General features: G+C 43.4%; 1 protein-coding gene across 2 annotated transcripts in view; it reads right to left on the bottom strand.

Moving 5' to 3' along the window:
• Nucleotides 1-429: 429 nt before the first annotated feature.
• The window catches only part of GEMIN8 (gem nuclear organelle associated protein 8), a 36,120-nt gene continuing 18,897 nt past the window's right edge, over nt 430-17,652 (bottom strand). For both annotated transcript variants that reach the window (XM_076357288.1, XM_076357296.1), the window contains exon 5: nt 430-2,475. In XM_076357288.1, coding sequence (XP_076213403.1) covers nt 2,225-2,475 — 251 coding nt within the window. In that variant the 3' untranslated portion in view covers nt 430-2,224. The remainder of the gene's footprint in view (nt 2,476-17,652) is intronic.

Below are 17,652 nucleotides of genomic sequence, written 5' to 3'. Positions count from 1 at the left end.
GTCTCTACAAATACTTCTGGAGACCAGAATTTCTGCTTCTGCTAGCAGAACCAGTTGGATGCAGAAACAACCACAGCAAGAACCGGGAATTGGGTTGAAAAGAACAGCCCAGTCCTACCCATCCTTTCTTTCTTCTGTACAGAACTGCACAGCGGAGACACCATCACCACACTGGAAACATTTCAAATAGGAAGAGAGATCAACGCACATTTATCTGGGACAGGGTTTTCCCCCAGCAGATGCAACAGCCCTCCCATTCATTTTGTACCATACCATGTGTGTGTGGTATTGACTGGCATTCCTGTGAAAGTCCTGTCAACACTCTTTGTGCTTCTCAATATGTTAAAACTGTCCTTGCTTTAAGTTCAACCTTCCTTAAACAATGCAGCAGCTAAAAGAAAATTTATAAAAAAAAAAAAACTTACGAGGTGTTATGAAGAGAATTTATTTGGTCAACAAAAGGAAACCCAAACAAAACAGAGTTTCTGACAAAACCCGCCAAAACCAAGAGTGAAGACAAATAGTTTTCCCTCTCCTGTCTCACACAAGTTTTTCAGATTAATCACACCAGTAATAAGTCTTGGAGACTGGGGGCTTTTAATGTCAGTGTTCAATTTAACTCCATTTCATCACATCTAAAGTGAAGGAGGTGGAATTGAAATGAAAATGCTGCTTTGAAAAAACATAGTAACTACTAGTAAAACCAAAGATACTCCAAACTGCACCACAGACTTGCTTTGGTGCAGCTGGCTGCTGCAGAGGGCACAGCAACTGCTGGTGTGTATTACAAACTACACATACTACAGAGATACACCAAACATAGTGGGCATGAACTGAAGTTAGAATTTTAGTTGTGACCTTCCTCTGTTGCCAGAAAGGCACATGAGTGTTTGTCACAATTAAAACAGCATAAGGTTCCTTTGCCCTGGCATGGAAATGCTGCTTAATACAAACTATGGCCATTCAGCACACAACGATACATACCAGCAGTGCTTCACAGAAAATCCCTGGAAGTGTTCAGGGTATCATTTTCTAAGGAGTCACCAGTATTGAGGGGCCAATTCTGCCTCTCTTACACAGACCACTTGTGTGCCTCACTCCACCTGGTCAGCTCTTAGTGGGGCAAGCACAACTGACCAAAAGTAAAGAGTGACAGAAGTGGAGCCAAACAGCCTGTGCAGATGGATGAGTACATGCAGAGGCACATCTAACTTGCCTACGTTTAAGCTTTATGCATGCAATATGCAGGTGGGCATTGGAAAGCTGCACCTAAAATAAACATAGCCCTCAGGGCTACATGGCTTCCACACCTCCACATACAGCATACAGATGTACCCTTAGACTATCAAACTAATACATCTTCTTTAAAGCTTCAAACCAATTAGATGCTTTTTATTAGAATGGCAAAAATCACTGTAGGCATTGGCCCCAAGAGTGCTTTGTCCTCTTAAGTTTCTCTTCTGCTAAACAGATCTCTAACAGACAGGACCACATCAGGCTTCTCCCCCACTCCCCCCACCCCCTTCATTGAAGCATTTTTCTATGTAATTTTGCTTTAGAGTCGAACTCCTGCCAGACAAGTATCAGTCTGGAAGAAAAACTTCCTGCTTTATTATAAATCTTTGAAAAAGAATTCAAATGGCTGAACTACAGTAATTTGATATGTTGTATCTTGGCCAGTGGGCTCCCAGCTCTCAAAAAAAAAAAAAAAAAAAATCTAAGATTAGCAGACAAACGCTTCAAGCTGTGCTGTGTTAAACAGGATCCAAATGCTACTATGTTAAATAAGACTGAAAAATGGGACTACTCAATTTCCTAAATGGTAAGAGCAGACAATTCGTATAGTCTTTTTCTTTTTTGCATCGCTTTAAGTTTTCCCAGGTCACTGAGTATAGACAGTGTTTCTGTCTGCAAGAAACATACAGACATGTTTCTTGCAAGCATGGTCAAGGAAAGTGGGTATCAAATGAGTGAAACTATGGCTTTAGACAGGTTTGATATTACTGTCCCTCCTATTACTACTTGACAACTGTATGTAAGTAGAATGGGCTGTGAGCATCGCTGACAGTGTAAAAGGAACACAGGGCAAAGAAACATGCTGCCGTTGCCAGCCTCTGCCCCAAAGCCCAACCAAAACCAAAATTTGCAGTTCTTTCAGCAGCACAACCTGACTGAGGCACCCATCCCTACAGCTCTGTGCCAAGTCAGAGCACAGTCCAGGTACTCACAGCTTAAGGGGAATAATGGGCCAGTATTTGGGCTGCTTTTTGTCACAGTTTCTATCAAAGATAAGCTGCATGGCAGCCTCCATCGCCTGGATTTTGGCAGCTTCAGCACCATACAGTTTCTTCATTTCTGCCATTCGCCTCTCCCCAGGTCTTTCTGCAGGTGGCTGCACAGAACGCCCCATCCTTTTGTGAAGGTCTTGATCAGCCTCCACGTACTGGTGCTCAGCTTCCAGCTGCTGCTGTCTCCCTAGACAAATAAACCACAAGAGGTGTAAATTATTCAGCTATCAACCAATCACATTTTATTTTAACTTTTAAAATATTACATATTCAAATTTGTGCTGGGTCTAGAGGTCCGAGATCCACACATTCCAAGGTACAGCCAACTTCTGCAACTTACAAAACAAATTGCATATTACTTACCCTGCTGTGCTCATTATACATAATGACAGATTCCTACTAAGCAGAATGATAAAGCCAGGCTGGAAAAAGTGGGGAGAAGGGAAGAACATCCTGGAATTGAATCCTAGAACTGCAGAAAACCTCTGTATTAGTAGTAACAAGTAAGAATCAGCATTGCTTCATTTCTCCCCAACATACACATGTCCTGAAAAGAAAAAAACAAACCAAACCCAACCCGAAAAAAAACCCAAAACAACCAAACCAAACCCAACCCGAGAAAGCTAGTTTCCAAAGTAATGACTTAGCAGCTGAGATAAGGAAACAATGCAACTTTAGCTGAACCATAGCCAAAAGAAAATGTAATCAGTTACTACTCTATGAAAATTAACAAATCGGTCTGTCATGTAAGTGTCTGCCATCAAGTGCATCCAATGAAACACAGCTGTAAGCACTGTTTAGATAAACTAGCCAACCACATCCATTTCTCAAGACAAGCAAAGTTCAAAACTGACAGCCTTACTGCTATTGCTTTAAAGACAACACAAAACAGCACCCAACATAAATCCCTGCATCACATCTTTTAAAGAGGATTTAAAACAGTTCAGAGAGGTGAAATGTTTGGACCAATTTGCCATCAAAAATCCTTTTTGATAAGCCCAATCAGGAAGCAAGAACTTGATTTTGCATGCCCAAACGTACCTCTACTTCCTGGGTGCTGCTCTGATGGATAACAACGTTCTATGCAGTGAAAACAGTAAAGTGCTATACAAGGCTCCCCTCTTATGGGGACATTTCTACAAGATGAAGAAAATCATCTGGCAGTTGTTGAACTCCTTCACCTACCAATAACAACTGATGGTTCTCAAAAGTGCATCACGGAAACAGTTCACTACTAATAAGAGCACTTTTTTTCCCCCCCCCAAACATCAAAAGGGACAGAGTGTCCACAGGTCAGGATGCATTAGTCACATACAGGACGCTTCTCAGTGTTTGGTGCTGTGTACCTCTTCCCTCCTTCCCCTAAGAGAGAGATAACACAAAACACATGACATCTGCAAACCCTAACCCAAAGTTAAGTATCCTGACATATCTGTGTCAAACATCTGCAGTTTATTTTTACACTGGAAAGTACTGTACAGAGCAGCCAACTGACTGTCTGTCAGCCTTACTAAATGAATTATCCCCTGTACCTCATTCACAGAAAACAGATATTTTAAACAGTATAATCAGAAACTTCAATTCTGCCATCTGTTTGTATGACAGGGACACAGAAAGCTTTTGTCCTGTCATTTCAAACACCATCCACAGTTTTGTGTTGGTAGTTGAAGGGCCGGAGTGCTTGAAGGGTTATTTGAAATCTATTCCAGAGAGACATTTCACTTTCTGTGATTTTGCTTTAAGGGCACACCCCCAAAATGTGCTGCACCGCCAGAATTCATGAGGAAACATACATTAGAGTCCATATGTGTTTTTGGAAGAGTCAGATTTATTTGGTGTCAGGCCATTTTAACCAGAAGGTCTGAATTAAAAGAACTAACGCTGCCTACTGAGGGCCAAGCACTATGGAGGACAGGCTACAGCACTAAGGCTGTGACTACGCAGGTCACTTGCATCCCATTGACACAAACTCACTGGGACACCAGACTGCCCACAACTAGGTAACATGCTTTTAAGCATGAACTTGATGCAAATTACACTGTTAATTTTGGTTTAGACAGAAAACAAAAATCTATGCTGGAAAACCAATGTCTCCCACTGTAGGTTACACAGCAAAACTCTGGCAGGACAATGAATCGAACCCATATTTCTTGACTCTCTTGTGCCACAAAGATAATTTCTTCTACTTCTGTATTGCCCATGGAAAATTTTTATTCATTAGTGCCATAGCTGCCTGCTAGAGACAGCTGCTTCCTCACTTGCTTGCCATAGAATGCTCTTTGATAGCTCACTGCACACAATAACACTTAAGAAAAATTAATTTCTCTGGAGATAGATAACAAATTCTTCTATTTGGAAATTAAATGGGTCTCTAGCAGAAGCTTTATGATGGATGAATGTGTCGTCGGATTACAGTTTAGTGTGCATCAGTCTCCATTTTGTAGCACAGAGTAGGTCATAAACCCGCAGATCCTAATGTTAACAATCAAAACAGTAATACCAATTTAAATTCCATTCTCAAAATTACCTAACAAACGACTGGAGTATATATTTTACTTTACACTAATCAGATGTACTGCCCTTAACTTTCTAACCTGACTTTTACTATTCCATAGCTACTGGTTAAACAATTCCTGGAGTGACTCTATTACAGAGTCTCAGACAGTCCAGGCAGAGGCTGGGGACAGAAGTCTGCTACAGGGACCCACAATTTTTTGTACCAAAGGCTGAATTTGAGCATAGAACATGGCAGCTGTTGCTGGTAATACCACTGTAGCTGTGTGGAACACAGTGACGGCACTACTTGCTGTCATGGACAATCAAGGAAAAGAGAAGCCATAGAACTAAATCATAGAATACCAGGTTGGAAGGGACCAAAAGGATCATCTGGTCCAACCTTTCTTGGCAAAAGCACGGTCTAGACTAGATGGCCCAGCATCCTGACCAGCTGAATCTTAAAAGCGTCCAAACGTTGGGGAATCCACCACTTCTCTGGGGAGATTATTCCAATGGCTGATTGTTCTCATTGTGAAACATTTTCCTCTTGTGTCCAATTGCAACCTCCTCAGGAGTAACTTATACCCATTACCCCTCGTCTTTTCCATGTGACTCCTTGAAAAAGGGAGTCTCCATCTTCTTTGTAGCCACCCTTTAAATACTGGAACATGGTGGTAAGATCTCCCCTAAGCCTTCTTTTCTCAAGGCTCAACAAACCCAGTTCTCTCAGCCTTTCCTCATATGGCAGGCTTCCCAGTCCTTTGATCATCTTTGTGGCCCCTCTCTGCACCCTCTCCAGCCTGTCCACATCTTTTTTTGTACAGCGGGACCAAAACTGAACACAGTATTCCAGGTGTGGCCTGACAAGCGCTGAGTAGAGTGGGATAATGACTTCTTTATCTCTGCTGGTGATGCCCTTGTTGATGCAGCAACCCAGCATCCTGTTTGCCGCAGCAGCACACTGTTCACTCATATTGAACTTGTTGTCCACCAGGCCCCCCAGGCCCCTTTTCACAGAGCTGCTCCCCAGCCGGATAGATCCCAGCCTGTGCTGCACTCCTGGATTACGTTTTCCCGGGTGCAAGACCTTATACTTGTTCTTGTTGAACTTCATAAAGTTCTTGTTAGCCCACTCTTGCAGCCTATCCAGGTCTTCCTGCAGCGTGGCTCTCCCTTCTGAAGTGCCCACTTCCCCACTCAGTTTGCTACCGTCAGCAAACTTCATCAGGGTACGCTTGATCCCATCATCCAGATCACTTTTGAGGATATTAAACAGCATTGGGCCCAATATTGATACCTGTGGAACCCCACTTGTGACAGGTTGCCAGTTTGAAAAGGAGCTATTTACCACCACCCTCTGGGTGCAGCCTGTCAGCCAGTTCTCCACCCACCACACAGACCACTTGTCTAGGCCGTAACGCATCAGTTTTTCTAGGAGGCGGCTGTGGAAAACCGTATTGAAAGCCTTGGAGAAATCCAGGTAGACAATGTCCACTGCTCGCCCCACATCAACTAAGCAGGTTACTTTGTTGTACAAGGAGATCAGGTTTGCCCTTGTTGAATCCATGCTGGCTTTTCCTAATCACATGCTTCTTTTGACTTGTGATAGCCCCCAGGAGGATTCGTTCCATAACTTTCCCAGGGACTGAAGTTAAGACTGATGGGCCTATAATTTCCTGGATCCTCCTCTAAGCCCTTCTTGTAGATGGGGGTGATGTTAACCTTCTTCCAGTCTTCTGGGACATCCCCCGATCTCCACAACTTCTCAAAGATTATGAAGAGCGGCCTCGCAATGATGTCAGCCAGCTCTCTTAACACCCTCGGGTGGATAACATCAGGGCCCATCGATTTGTAGGGGTCAAGCTCCTGTAACAGTTCACATACCAACTCTTCCTTCACTGACGGTGGGTCTGTGTTTGCACGAACCTGGATTTTGTTCCCAAGACCTGGAGCCCAACAGTGCTGGTAAAGACAGAGGTGAAGAAAGTGTTGAGAACCTCTGCCTTTTCAGCGTTGTTGGTGACTAATTTGCCTCTCCTGTTTAACAGGGGGCCAATATTTTCCTTCTGTTTCTGCTTGTTGTTTACATACCTGAAGAACCCTTTCTTGTAGTTTTTGACATCTCCGGCCAATTTCAATTTGAGCTTAGCTTTTGCTTTTCTAACTGCATCTCTGCACATCCTGGTCATGCCTTTGTAGTTCTCAATGGATATTCGTTCACTTTTCCATCTCTGGTACACTTCTCTTTTGATTTTGAGCAGACTCAGAAGCTCGCAGTTTAGCCAAGGGGGTCTCTTTCTCTGCCTACTTTCCTCACCTTTCAAGGGGGATGAACTGTTTTTGTGCTTCCAGGAGAGCATTCTTGAAAAACTCCCAGCACTCGCTAGCTCCTTTATCCTCCATGGAAGCTTCCCACGGAATTCTTCCCAACTGAGCTCTGAGCAAGCTGAAATTTGCTCTTCTAAAATCTAAAACTTTTGTCTTAGCACTAACCTTCAGCGTGCTCAGCAGGATCCCAAACTCCACAATATTGTGATCACTGCAGCCAAGGCTATCACTAACTGCGATATTACAAAGCAGGTTTTCTTGGTTTGCAAGTAGCAAGTCCAGCAGCACCTCATTCCTGGTTGGCACATCTAACATTGGTATGAGGAAGCAGTCCTCTACACATTCCAGGAACTTGATGGATGACATGTGAGCTGCTTACTGTTCTTCCAACAAATGCCTGGGTAGTTGAAGTCACCCATAAGAACCAGGCTCTGTTGACCCAAAACTTGCTTAAGTGACACAAATACTGCTTCGTTGGCCTTACTGTCTTCGTTTGGAGGTCGGTAGCAGATGCATACTGTAAGATCCCCCTTGGAGACGACCCCTCTGATCTTGACCCAGAGGCATTCAATAGGGCTTCCACAATCACCATAGTTGAATTCTATACATTCAAGGTTCTCCTTAACATAGGGTATAGGCATAGGGTATAGGTAAATGAGTATGTAAACTACTGCTTTTCCAAAAGCAGTATTTCCTGCCAAACATAGAGATAAGAAATAGATGACAGCAAAGAAAGTTTTGTCCTGTTGAGATGCACACTAAACTTTCTTTGGTGGGGCAGGGGCTGGGAAGTAGAACTGCTCTTATTTCCAGCAGTCTGGGTTCTTTCCATTACCTCAAAATTTACTTTAAAAACAGTACAAAGCAATGCAACTTGAGCTAAATGTGCAACCACCTCTTCATCAAAAAGATGACAACAAGCATCTGACAATGCAAAAAACAAACAAACAAAATTATAAACTGTCTACAGCCCTAAACCTGCAGAGGCAACCAGAATTTCTCTGAAGCAAGCACCAAATATTCATCTATGAATTAGGTAGCAAGGTTTATCAAAACACGAATTGTCAGCCTGCAGCAATGAAGTCCCCAGCTCATTCTCAAATCAGAGTTTCACACTTCAGATTCATAAGTCTTTGTGCTACCAAGTTATAAATGTGAAACAAATAATTTTTACACAGTTTAAGTAGTTCCTCCTTCCACTTCACACAGACTAAAATAAATACGCTTTCTCTTACAGCATTCAGCTTCAACTACCGGCAAGCCTCCCCCAATCATGGAACAGTATTTTGCAAATGTTCACAAGCCAGGCAAGCAGCTGCAGTGGTGGTTGGTTCCTGCACAAATGAAAAGCATTGCTGACATTTTCCTAATTGGTCAGTTCCATCTTCCCGAAGATGATCTTCCTCTCTTGAAGCTCTTTTCAGAATTAACTTACTCTTACCAAGTACAGTTCTGCTGGGAAGTCATCATTACCTGGCCAAAAACAGTTGAGACATCTTTTTCCAAACACACTAAATAGCCTTTTTTCTTCATATTTAAGGAATATGGAGATGTCCACCTAACTCATACTGCATCCTGGGACACCATCAGCGATTCCAGGCCTTTTGAAAGAAGGTTTTGGGTTGTTGTTTCCCCCCTGCCACACACACACTTTTCCCACCTTTTATGGATGACTTTTAATCTGGGGTATAGTAGCTGAAAAGAAAAGTGAACAAATATAGACAACTACCTCCATCCTCAGGGACTGCCAAAAGCAGGATAAACAGTAACTAGTATCTTAGCTATTCACTGCATTTGGGGCTTCACATGCACACAAACGCCCTCTTACATACTTTCAGCAAAACTATGACCTAAGCCCTTCAAGACATAAGCTATTTTCCCCATAGGCCCTTAGAAACTCAGATGTTGTTTCTCTTATTTTATAAAAAGGAAACCATTATATACTTTCTGTAAGTTTGATCCACTTTGCTCTTCTTTCTTTGTAATATCCTTTGAGAAGCTTAAGTAGTAATAAAAAAAAAAAATTCCTGTCTGGAATTCATCCTTTTCTTATTAATAATAATAAAAAAAAAACAAAACAAAAAAAGAAGGAAAAAACCAACCTCAAAACCAAACCCCAACTAAATTCCCTTATTTGGAGAGAAGTCTCCAGGGAGAGACTTTTCACCATTAAAAGGAGATAGAAGTAGGGAGGGTAATTATCTATGTTAGATTTTTAATGAAAGCTCTGAAAGATTCCTACCCAGCATTGTGTGTTTTCTTGTGCCATTTTTAGCTCTTAATATTTATACATCCAACCCTTAACTCACTGTAGCCAGTGATCATACGCAATCTGACGACGTTTCTTATACAGGCAGCCTTCTCCACAGCTCTCTAGGTGCACACACTCTGCAGTCTGCCACGTTCCCGGGCTCTGCCCCACACAATGGTAGTTATGGGAAGAGACCAAGGGCTTGCTCCCCATAAGTGTCAAATGGCCTGTACTGACTTTCAGTTTCTTGCTTAGCACGTTATTCTTCAAGGAAATACTGCACTTTCCCCAGCCTTGACCTGTTTTTTCTTTTCCATGATTTCAGACTGACCTATACCCCTGTTCACATATTTGCCTGCTTATTTCAAATGATGAATGATTTTCTGTTACTGCTGCATGTGCACTTCCTGAGCTTTCTCATCTTGTCTTAAATGCTACCTGAGCTGATCTTGAGCAGCCCACACTAACAGAGTTAAAACCACTACCCATTTCTACTGATTAAAAACTCCTAGTTCTCTCTTTAAATGCCACTTCCCACAAGCCTATCTGCTGTGTTAAATATTCTGCCCACACAGGCTTCTCAATGCAAAATGCCAGCTTCTTCATCTCCCTAGAAAAGCTAAGTACCTTTACCATAAACTTACATGAGTTTTGCTGAAGTGATAGCATCAAACCATTTTATTATGCCTGTACTTGCATGAACCAGGCACACCATGGGGAAAACCAAAATCTTTGCCTAAAGGAATTCCAACAAAATAAGGATTTAAATCTCAGAATTTGTAAACAGGATATTCAAGGAGTTTAATTTCTACAGAGCTCTGGATTTCCAGAGGGCTGACATCTCAAGCATTACTCTTTATCAAGTGCAAAGCTTTGCAGGACAAGAGTTTCCATCAGTGGGAGCCTGTGAGAGACAAACAACTGTGACTTACCCCCACATCTGTAAAGATAAAATATTCCAGGTTGCCGAAAACAGCACAATCTCGCTTGCTGGAGGGTTACTTTGGAACACTAAGCAACTTACAGAAATTGTGGAAATGTACTGAAAGAAGAGAGTGACGATTTCATAGTGGAATGAACAGCCTCATTCTAGCTGTAAGTTGGCTTGGGGAAAATAGACATGTTTAAACTTCTCCTTAAATTTAAAACCTTGTGCTTGCAAAAAATGTAACAAAAGGATTACAGATGACAACGTAACTTCCCCCTTCCCATTTTTAACAGGAGAAGTCTGATCTTAAGAGAAGTGAAGACTGCTAGGCTGTATCTTACTATGCCCGCGGTCTAACCTGTGCAGAAAAATCAAATGCTGTAGCTGGCTTGAAAACACTAATTTGGAATAGAAGTGACTTTTGGGGGAGTAATTGCCTGCAATGATAAGCTCTCAGTCACCAGAGTCACAACCACCATGAAAGAGAACTACCAAAAATGCTGAAGGTATTAAAACCCCAAGTATCTACACTGACAAGTTTTCCATCTGCTAGTTGAGGAGGGAATGAGTTAAAAGAAATTGAATATTTCAGCACCTATATCTACAAGCAATGTAATATTCTCAAGAAAAAAGAAAATGTTCTGTTACAGGCTTTGAAGTAAGAGCAGATGTGATTCCTTGGCAGGCTTGTGGCAGTCTGAAACCATGGTTCCATGGACATTTTTCTTTCCTCAGCTACAAAACCAGCTTATGCAGTTTCTGCTCCCCTCCTTCTCCCTTAACTGCGTGCTCCAGCTCCCAGGCCCCTCAAGGATGCTGCTACAATTGTCTAAGGGGCCACACAATGAATCCTACAAAAAAACCCCAACAACCCAACGCTGGTACAGTTCAGTGTCTTGGCACCACACATGCTGAACTAAAGGGGCAGTGCTGGAGCAGGAGTGAATGGCTAGGAAGAAAAATTGCTTAACCTGGCTTTGGCACTGAGACGTGTTCATTGAAGCACAGCCTGACTGAAAACCTATTGGTAAAAGCAGGAAATAGTCTAAGGCGAGAGAGTGTGCTCCCTAAGGAAGATGCAGTTGCAACAGGCTGTCTAAGCAGACAGCAAACAGATTTTGCAAATCTGAAGTACTCAGTTTGATACCTTCTCTTTCACTATAATACAGATATTCTACACATTTTAAAGAGGACAGCTCTGTAGAAACAGGGCAAAATTACTTACCGAGACAGCAAGTGGAGAGAAACTACCTTTGAAATCAAAATGAATAGAAAGCCAGGAAGTAAGGTTAGAACCAAGGTGTTCCACTTCCAGGTTTGCTACTGGGTGGTATGTATCACTCGAGTTAATTAACCACATGCCTCACTGTAATGAATCTGTAAAATTAATCTAATACTTTCCTACCTGACAGAGAGTTTTAAAGAATTAATTATCTCACATTATTTTGAAATCTGTGGGTTAAGTAGTTGGCAGAAAGTTACACAGTTAACTGGAGAATAAAGAAGCCGATTTCTGTTATAGAAATAGGATTAAAACCCAAGAAGGGTTGTCTTGTGGTCTCCAAAACAGACTGCCAAAGATCCTAGATGGAAACAATACAAGCCTTCATGTCCATGTTTACACTAGCAGTAGGCTACACTGGTTACTGCCCAGCTAAACAACAAATCACCTGTCTTTTATTTTCTTCTATAACTTTCCACAATGAAACCCTTAAGAAGGGATATTCTTATCCCAACCAGAAAATGAACCAAAACAATCAAACCCCATAAACATGAAGCAACCAGCTAGCCCAGTGGAACCTCAAGTGAAAGCCTGCTCTAGAAATTTGAATGCTCTACATGTAATTCATAATCAGGCATATGTGCATCTAGGAGAGAAAACACACAGGCGAGCCCAGTGTAACCAGGGGTCTGTATCACACCAGAGACACCAAGGTGTCCAGACTGTACGCTTGTGCCATCTGACAGAATTAAACAGCCAGGAAGTTGCCGATTGACCAGTGCTTAGAAATTAGTACAGGATCAGGCACTGGCAGCTGCCTCTAGTAAGGATCAAGTCTACAGCAATGAGATTAAATACAGACCAGCTGACTCTGCACTCCCATCCCCCAAACCAACTCCAATCTGTCACTGATGGCAACAATGCTGACGCCAAAGACACCAGTGCTAGAGTAAACAGAAGGATTACTTAAATCTATACATAACTGTATCCATATATACACATACATATATGGCACAGAGGAGACTGAACAAAGAAATACTCAAATTTAAAAGTGCTTCTCTAAAAGCAAACCAGCACACTGAAGAAACATGAGTTTCTACAATCATTTTTTCACATGTGCCATGGATAGAAATTAAGGATGTGCACTTGGAAGAAAGTTATGGCCTGAAGTTGCGCCAGGGGAGGTTTAGATTGGATGTGAGGTAAAATTTCTTCACTGAAAGAGTGGTTAAACACTGGAACAGGCTGCCCAGGGAAGTGGTCGAGTCCCCATCCCTGGAGGTATTTAAAAGACGAGTAGATGAGGCACTTAGGGACATGGTTTAGTGGGTGGTGGTGTTGGGTCGATGGTTGGACTCGATGATCTTAGAGGTCTTTTCCAACCTCAATGATTCTATGATTCTATGAAAGTGTTCCATGATGTACAGAGCACTAGACAGCTAAATAATACTGAAAGTTTGGTGCTTTCAGGCAAAAAAAAAAAAAAAGGAAGTAGCCTGTACCAGTCTTCTAAATTAAGCTTGCACATTCGAACTTTACAGTGAAATTTCTTTCTTGACTCCAGCCACAGATTACACTGCTGAATTCAACTTTGTTTTATTGTATGACATGAGAAAGCAACTCAGCAATATATGCAGGGAAATCTGCAACTTTATAAAAAATATTTGAAAAATTTTTTTGAGAGCAACCTGTAACCATGTCATTGATTTTCCAAAAGGAAGCATACTCAGGCTATGAACTGACCTTTCAGTTAACTGGCAGGTCCATAAGTTAGTATTACCGCAGACATGCGGAATTAAATAACAATCTCTGATCCAGATAAAATTAATTTCAGCAAGTAAATATGCATTTTTCCATGCTGTTAGTAAACTACAGTGTGCTGCCTGACCAATCATTTTGAAAGAGCCATCTGGAAAGAGGGTCAAACTAAAGGAATCAGCAAAATATATCACAACTTGTGAAAGAAAGGGCTGAGGGGTAGCTTTGGAAACTTAGCCTACCTCTGACCTTCTGAGTTTCTCATTGCTCATTTCAGTATTCTAGTAAATTAAATGAAATATACTTAAATACATGAGGATAATTGCTATGCCCGGTACTAAAAACACAACAAAAAACATTAGGGAAAATATGCCAGAGAAAACCTGCAGATGTGCGCCTATTGTACCTTCGGCAAAAGGGAAACGTTTGACACTAGAAATAATTCCAGAGTCGGTTGCCGGAGCAGAAGTCTGAGCACTGTCTCCTTTCAGAAAGGCAGCTGACATCCTGCCCTTCAGAAAGTTAAGTTGTACTTCTTAGCAAGTGGGAGCTCCATGTCTCCCCTCTGTCACTTCAATGGGGCAATTCACATGTGAAGGAAGTGTTTAAGTGACTTGATGAAGAGAAGACTTTAACATGAGGAGAACCATCAGACTAAAAGCCCATCTAGCCTGACAGCCTGTTCACGACAAAGGTCGGTAACTAATGCCAAGGGATGAACACAAAAGCAGGGAATGCAAATAACTACACATCACCAGCTTCACCTACTGAGAAATGGAGAGATCAGAAAAAGGCAGATACTTCTTCCTGCACTCCTCCAAAGCCAGCCAGATGCTCTGCTATCTACCACCTCAACACCTCCTCCACTAACGTGTCACACATGATACAGTCTCCACAGTCTGGACTCTTCTACAATTTTTCAGCCTCCTTCCCACCATACCAGTGGCCAAAAACCCCAAAGCAATGACAACTGATGAATTTTAAAGTGAGTCTTCCAACCCTTCTTTCTGCTCAGCAACCACATCAGAAATTGCAGACCTCCTAGAACTGAAGGTGCTCTGCAAGGCTTGTGCAGAGTGAGAGAAGAGCAGCATTGGCTTGTTAGTATTTGAACAACCATATTAAAATTGAGGCCCAGCACGCTCTTTGGAGACCTACATTCCTTGGCAAAGTTTCTCCAATTCTGTGAATACAGAGCTGACTTTTAGAGCAACAACCACCACTTCAGCAACTACAAATGAAATTAAACCCAGGAGATTCTTATCCAGCTAAATGTGAACAACAATAATCAATAGTTTAACACCCATGTTATTTACTTCAGTACAAACCCAATTTCAGTACAAATATCCATTTAAGATTTATTCTTCATTTTACATTGCCTCCATGATCTCAATGTACTGCAGAGCAGTGTTTTGACAACTTAGACATATGTCCTTGAAAATATCAGGGGGAAGCTCTAATATCTGGATAAACAGGTTTGGATACTTTGGAGGCCAGTAACAATAGCACTGATGAACAGCTGAATCAATCTGTATTGAGTACTTCATACGGCTGCAGCACAAATGTTGCTCGGTGTGCTGTCATATCAACCTTCCGTATTTTTCTGAGAGACAGGGAAGTGCTATCACCCCTGTATTACAAGTCCAAATAAAAAAAAATGGACACAAATTCCTAGAGCAGGAGGTTCTTTAGATTCCTTGGAATGGGCTACACAGCAGATCACATCACAAGGTGGCAAAGGTGCTCAATCCAGCCGCTGGAAAAGATAAGAGTGACAATGTTGCCTTGCACCTTGGGGTTTAGAGATGCATCATCCTTTGGCTATGAATGACTAGCTCCTTTCTTCCTTGAAGGCATGGTTGGAAGAGAAAGATTATTATTTTGGAAATCTGTTTCTAAGTTCCGCCTACGTTGAAAGCTTTTATGGATCTAGTCCCAAATGGCATGTCCAAAGTCATGATGGAATTCTGTAAAGGCCACCCAAGTCTGAGATAGGTAGCCTAACAGCCTCTGTCTGTCTCGCTTGATTTTGAGCATGCGAGGAAACGAGTTTCAAAAGGACCGAGGCAGATGGAAGTCTCTGAACTCTCACTTTCTGCCTTCACAGCACCCACATTTCCCTAATGACGATGGACGTGAATTCCATCTGGATGCTTCTGATAAAACTGAGGCACAGTGAGAGATCACAGAATCATGGAATAGTTTGGGTTGGAAGGGACCTTTAAAGGTCATCTAGTCCAACCCCCCTGCCATGGGCAGGGACATCTTCAACTAGATCAGGTTGCTCAGAGCCCCCTCCAACCTGACCTTGAATGTTCCAGTGCTTCACCACCCTCACAGTAAAAAATGTCTTCCTTATATCTAGTCTAAATCTACCCTCTTTCGGTTTAAAAGCCATTCCCCCTTGTCCTGTCGCAACAGGCACTGCTAAAAAAAAAGTTTGTCCCCATCTTTCTTATAAGCCCCATTTCAGTACTGAAAGGCTGCAAAAAGGTCTCCCTAAAGCCTTCTCCTCTCCAGGCTGAATAACCCCAACTCTCTCAGCCTTTCTTCATAGGAGAGGTGTTCCATCCCCCTGGTCATTTTTGTGGCCCTCCTCTGGACCCGCTCCAACAGGTCCGTGTCTTTCTTATGCTGAGGGCTCCAGAGCTGGACGCAGTACTCCAGGTGGGGTCTCACCAGAGCAGAGGAGAGGGGCAGAATCACCTCCCTCGACCTGCTGGCCACACTTCTTTTCATGCAGCCCAGGATACGATTGGCCTTCTGGGCTGCGAGCGCACATTGCTGGCTCATGTCCAGCTTTTCATCCACCAGTACCCCCCAGTCCTTCTCGGCAGGGCTGCTCTCAATCCCTTCATCCCCCAGCCTCTATTGATACAGGGGGTTGCACCGACCCAGGTGCAGGACCTTGCACTTGGCCTTGCTAAACCTCATGAGGTTCACACGGGCCCACTTCTCCAGCTTGTCCAGGTCCCTCTGGATGGCATCCCATCCCTCTGGCGTGTTGACTGCACCACTCAGCTTGGTGTCATCTGCAGACTTGCTGAGGGTGCACTCGTTCCCACTGTCTATGTCATTGATGAAGATATGAAACAGTACCGGTCCCAGTATGGACCCCTGCGGGATGCCACTTGTCACCAATCTCCATCTGGACATTGAGCCGTTGACCACTACCCTCTGGATGCGACCATCTAACCAATTCCTCACCCACCAGACAGCCCACCCATCAAATCCATACCTCCCCAGTTTAGAGAGAAGGATGCTGTGGGGGACCGTGTCAAAGGCCTTACAGAGGTCCAGATAGTCAACATCCGTGGCTCTTCCCATGTCCACTGATGTAGTCACTCCATCATAGAAGGCCACTAGGTTAGTCAGGCAGGACTTGCCCTCGGTGAAGCCACGCTGGCTGTCTCGAATCACCTCCCTGTCCTCCATGTGCCTTAGCATAGCTTCCAGGAGGATCTGTGCCATGATCTTCCCAGGCACAGAGGTGAGACTGATGGGCCTGTAGTTCCCCGGGTCTTCCTTTTTTCCCTTTCTAAAAATGGGGGTTATGTTTCCCCTTTTCCAGTCAGTGGGAACTTCACTGGACCGCCACGACTTCTCAAATACGATGGATAGTGGCTTAGCAACTTCATCCGCCAGTTCCTTCAGGACCCGCGAACGGATCTCATCGGGTCCCATGGACTTGTGCACCTTCAGGTGCCTTAGATGGTCTTGAACCTGATGTTGTCCCACAGTGGGCAGCTCTTCATTCTCCCAGTCCCCGCCTTTGCCTTCTGCGGCTTGGGCGGTGAGGCTCAAGCACTTGCCAGTGAAGACCGAGGCAAAAACGTCATTGAGTACCTCCGCCTTCTCCGTGTCCCGGGTAACCAGGTCTCCCATTTCATTGCAGAGAGGGCCCACATTTTCCCTTGTCTTCCTTTTATTCCCAATGTAGCTATAGAATCTTTTCTTGTTGCCCTTGACGTCCCTGGCCAGATTTAATTCTATCAGGGCTTTAGCTTTCCTAACCTGATCCCTGGCTGCTCAGACAATTTCTCTGTATTCCTCCCAGGCTACCTGTCCTTGCTTCCACCCTCTGTAGGCTTCCTCTTTGTGGTTGAGTTTGTCCAGGAGCTCCTTGTTCATCCATGCAGGCCTCCTGGCCTTTTTGCCTGACTTCCTCTTTGTTGGGATGCATCGCTCCTGAGCTTGAAGGAGGTGATCCTTGAATATTACCCAGCTTTCTTGGGCCCCTCTTCCCTCCAGGGCTTTGTTCCGTGGCACTCTACCAAGCAGATCCCTGAAGAGGCCAAAGTCTGCTCTCCTGAAGTCCAGGGTAGTGAGCTTGCTGTGCGCCCTCCTCGGTGCCCTCAGGATCTTGAACTCCACCATTTCG

This window comes from Aptenodytes patagonicus, chromosome 1, assembly GCF_965638725.1.
Source record: "Aptenodytes patagonicus chromosome 1, bAptPat1.pri.cur, whole genome shotgun sequence".
Taxonomy (NCBI): domain Eukaryota; kingdom Metazoa; phylum Chordata; class Aves; order Sphenisciformes; family Spheniscidae; genus Aptenodytes; species Aptenodytes patagonicus.
The sequence above is the reverse complement of the archived record's forward strand: the minus strand, read 5'-3'. Positions and strand labels throughout refer to the sequence as shown.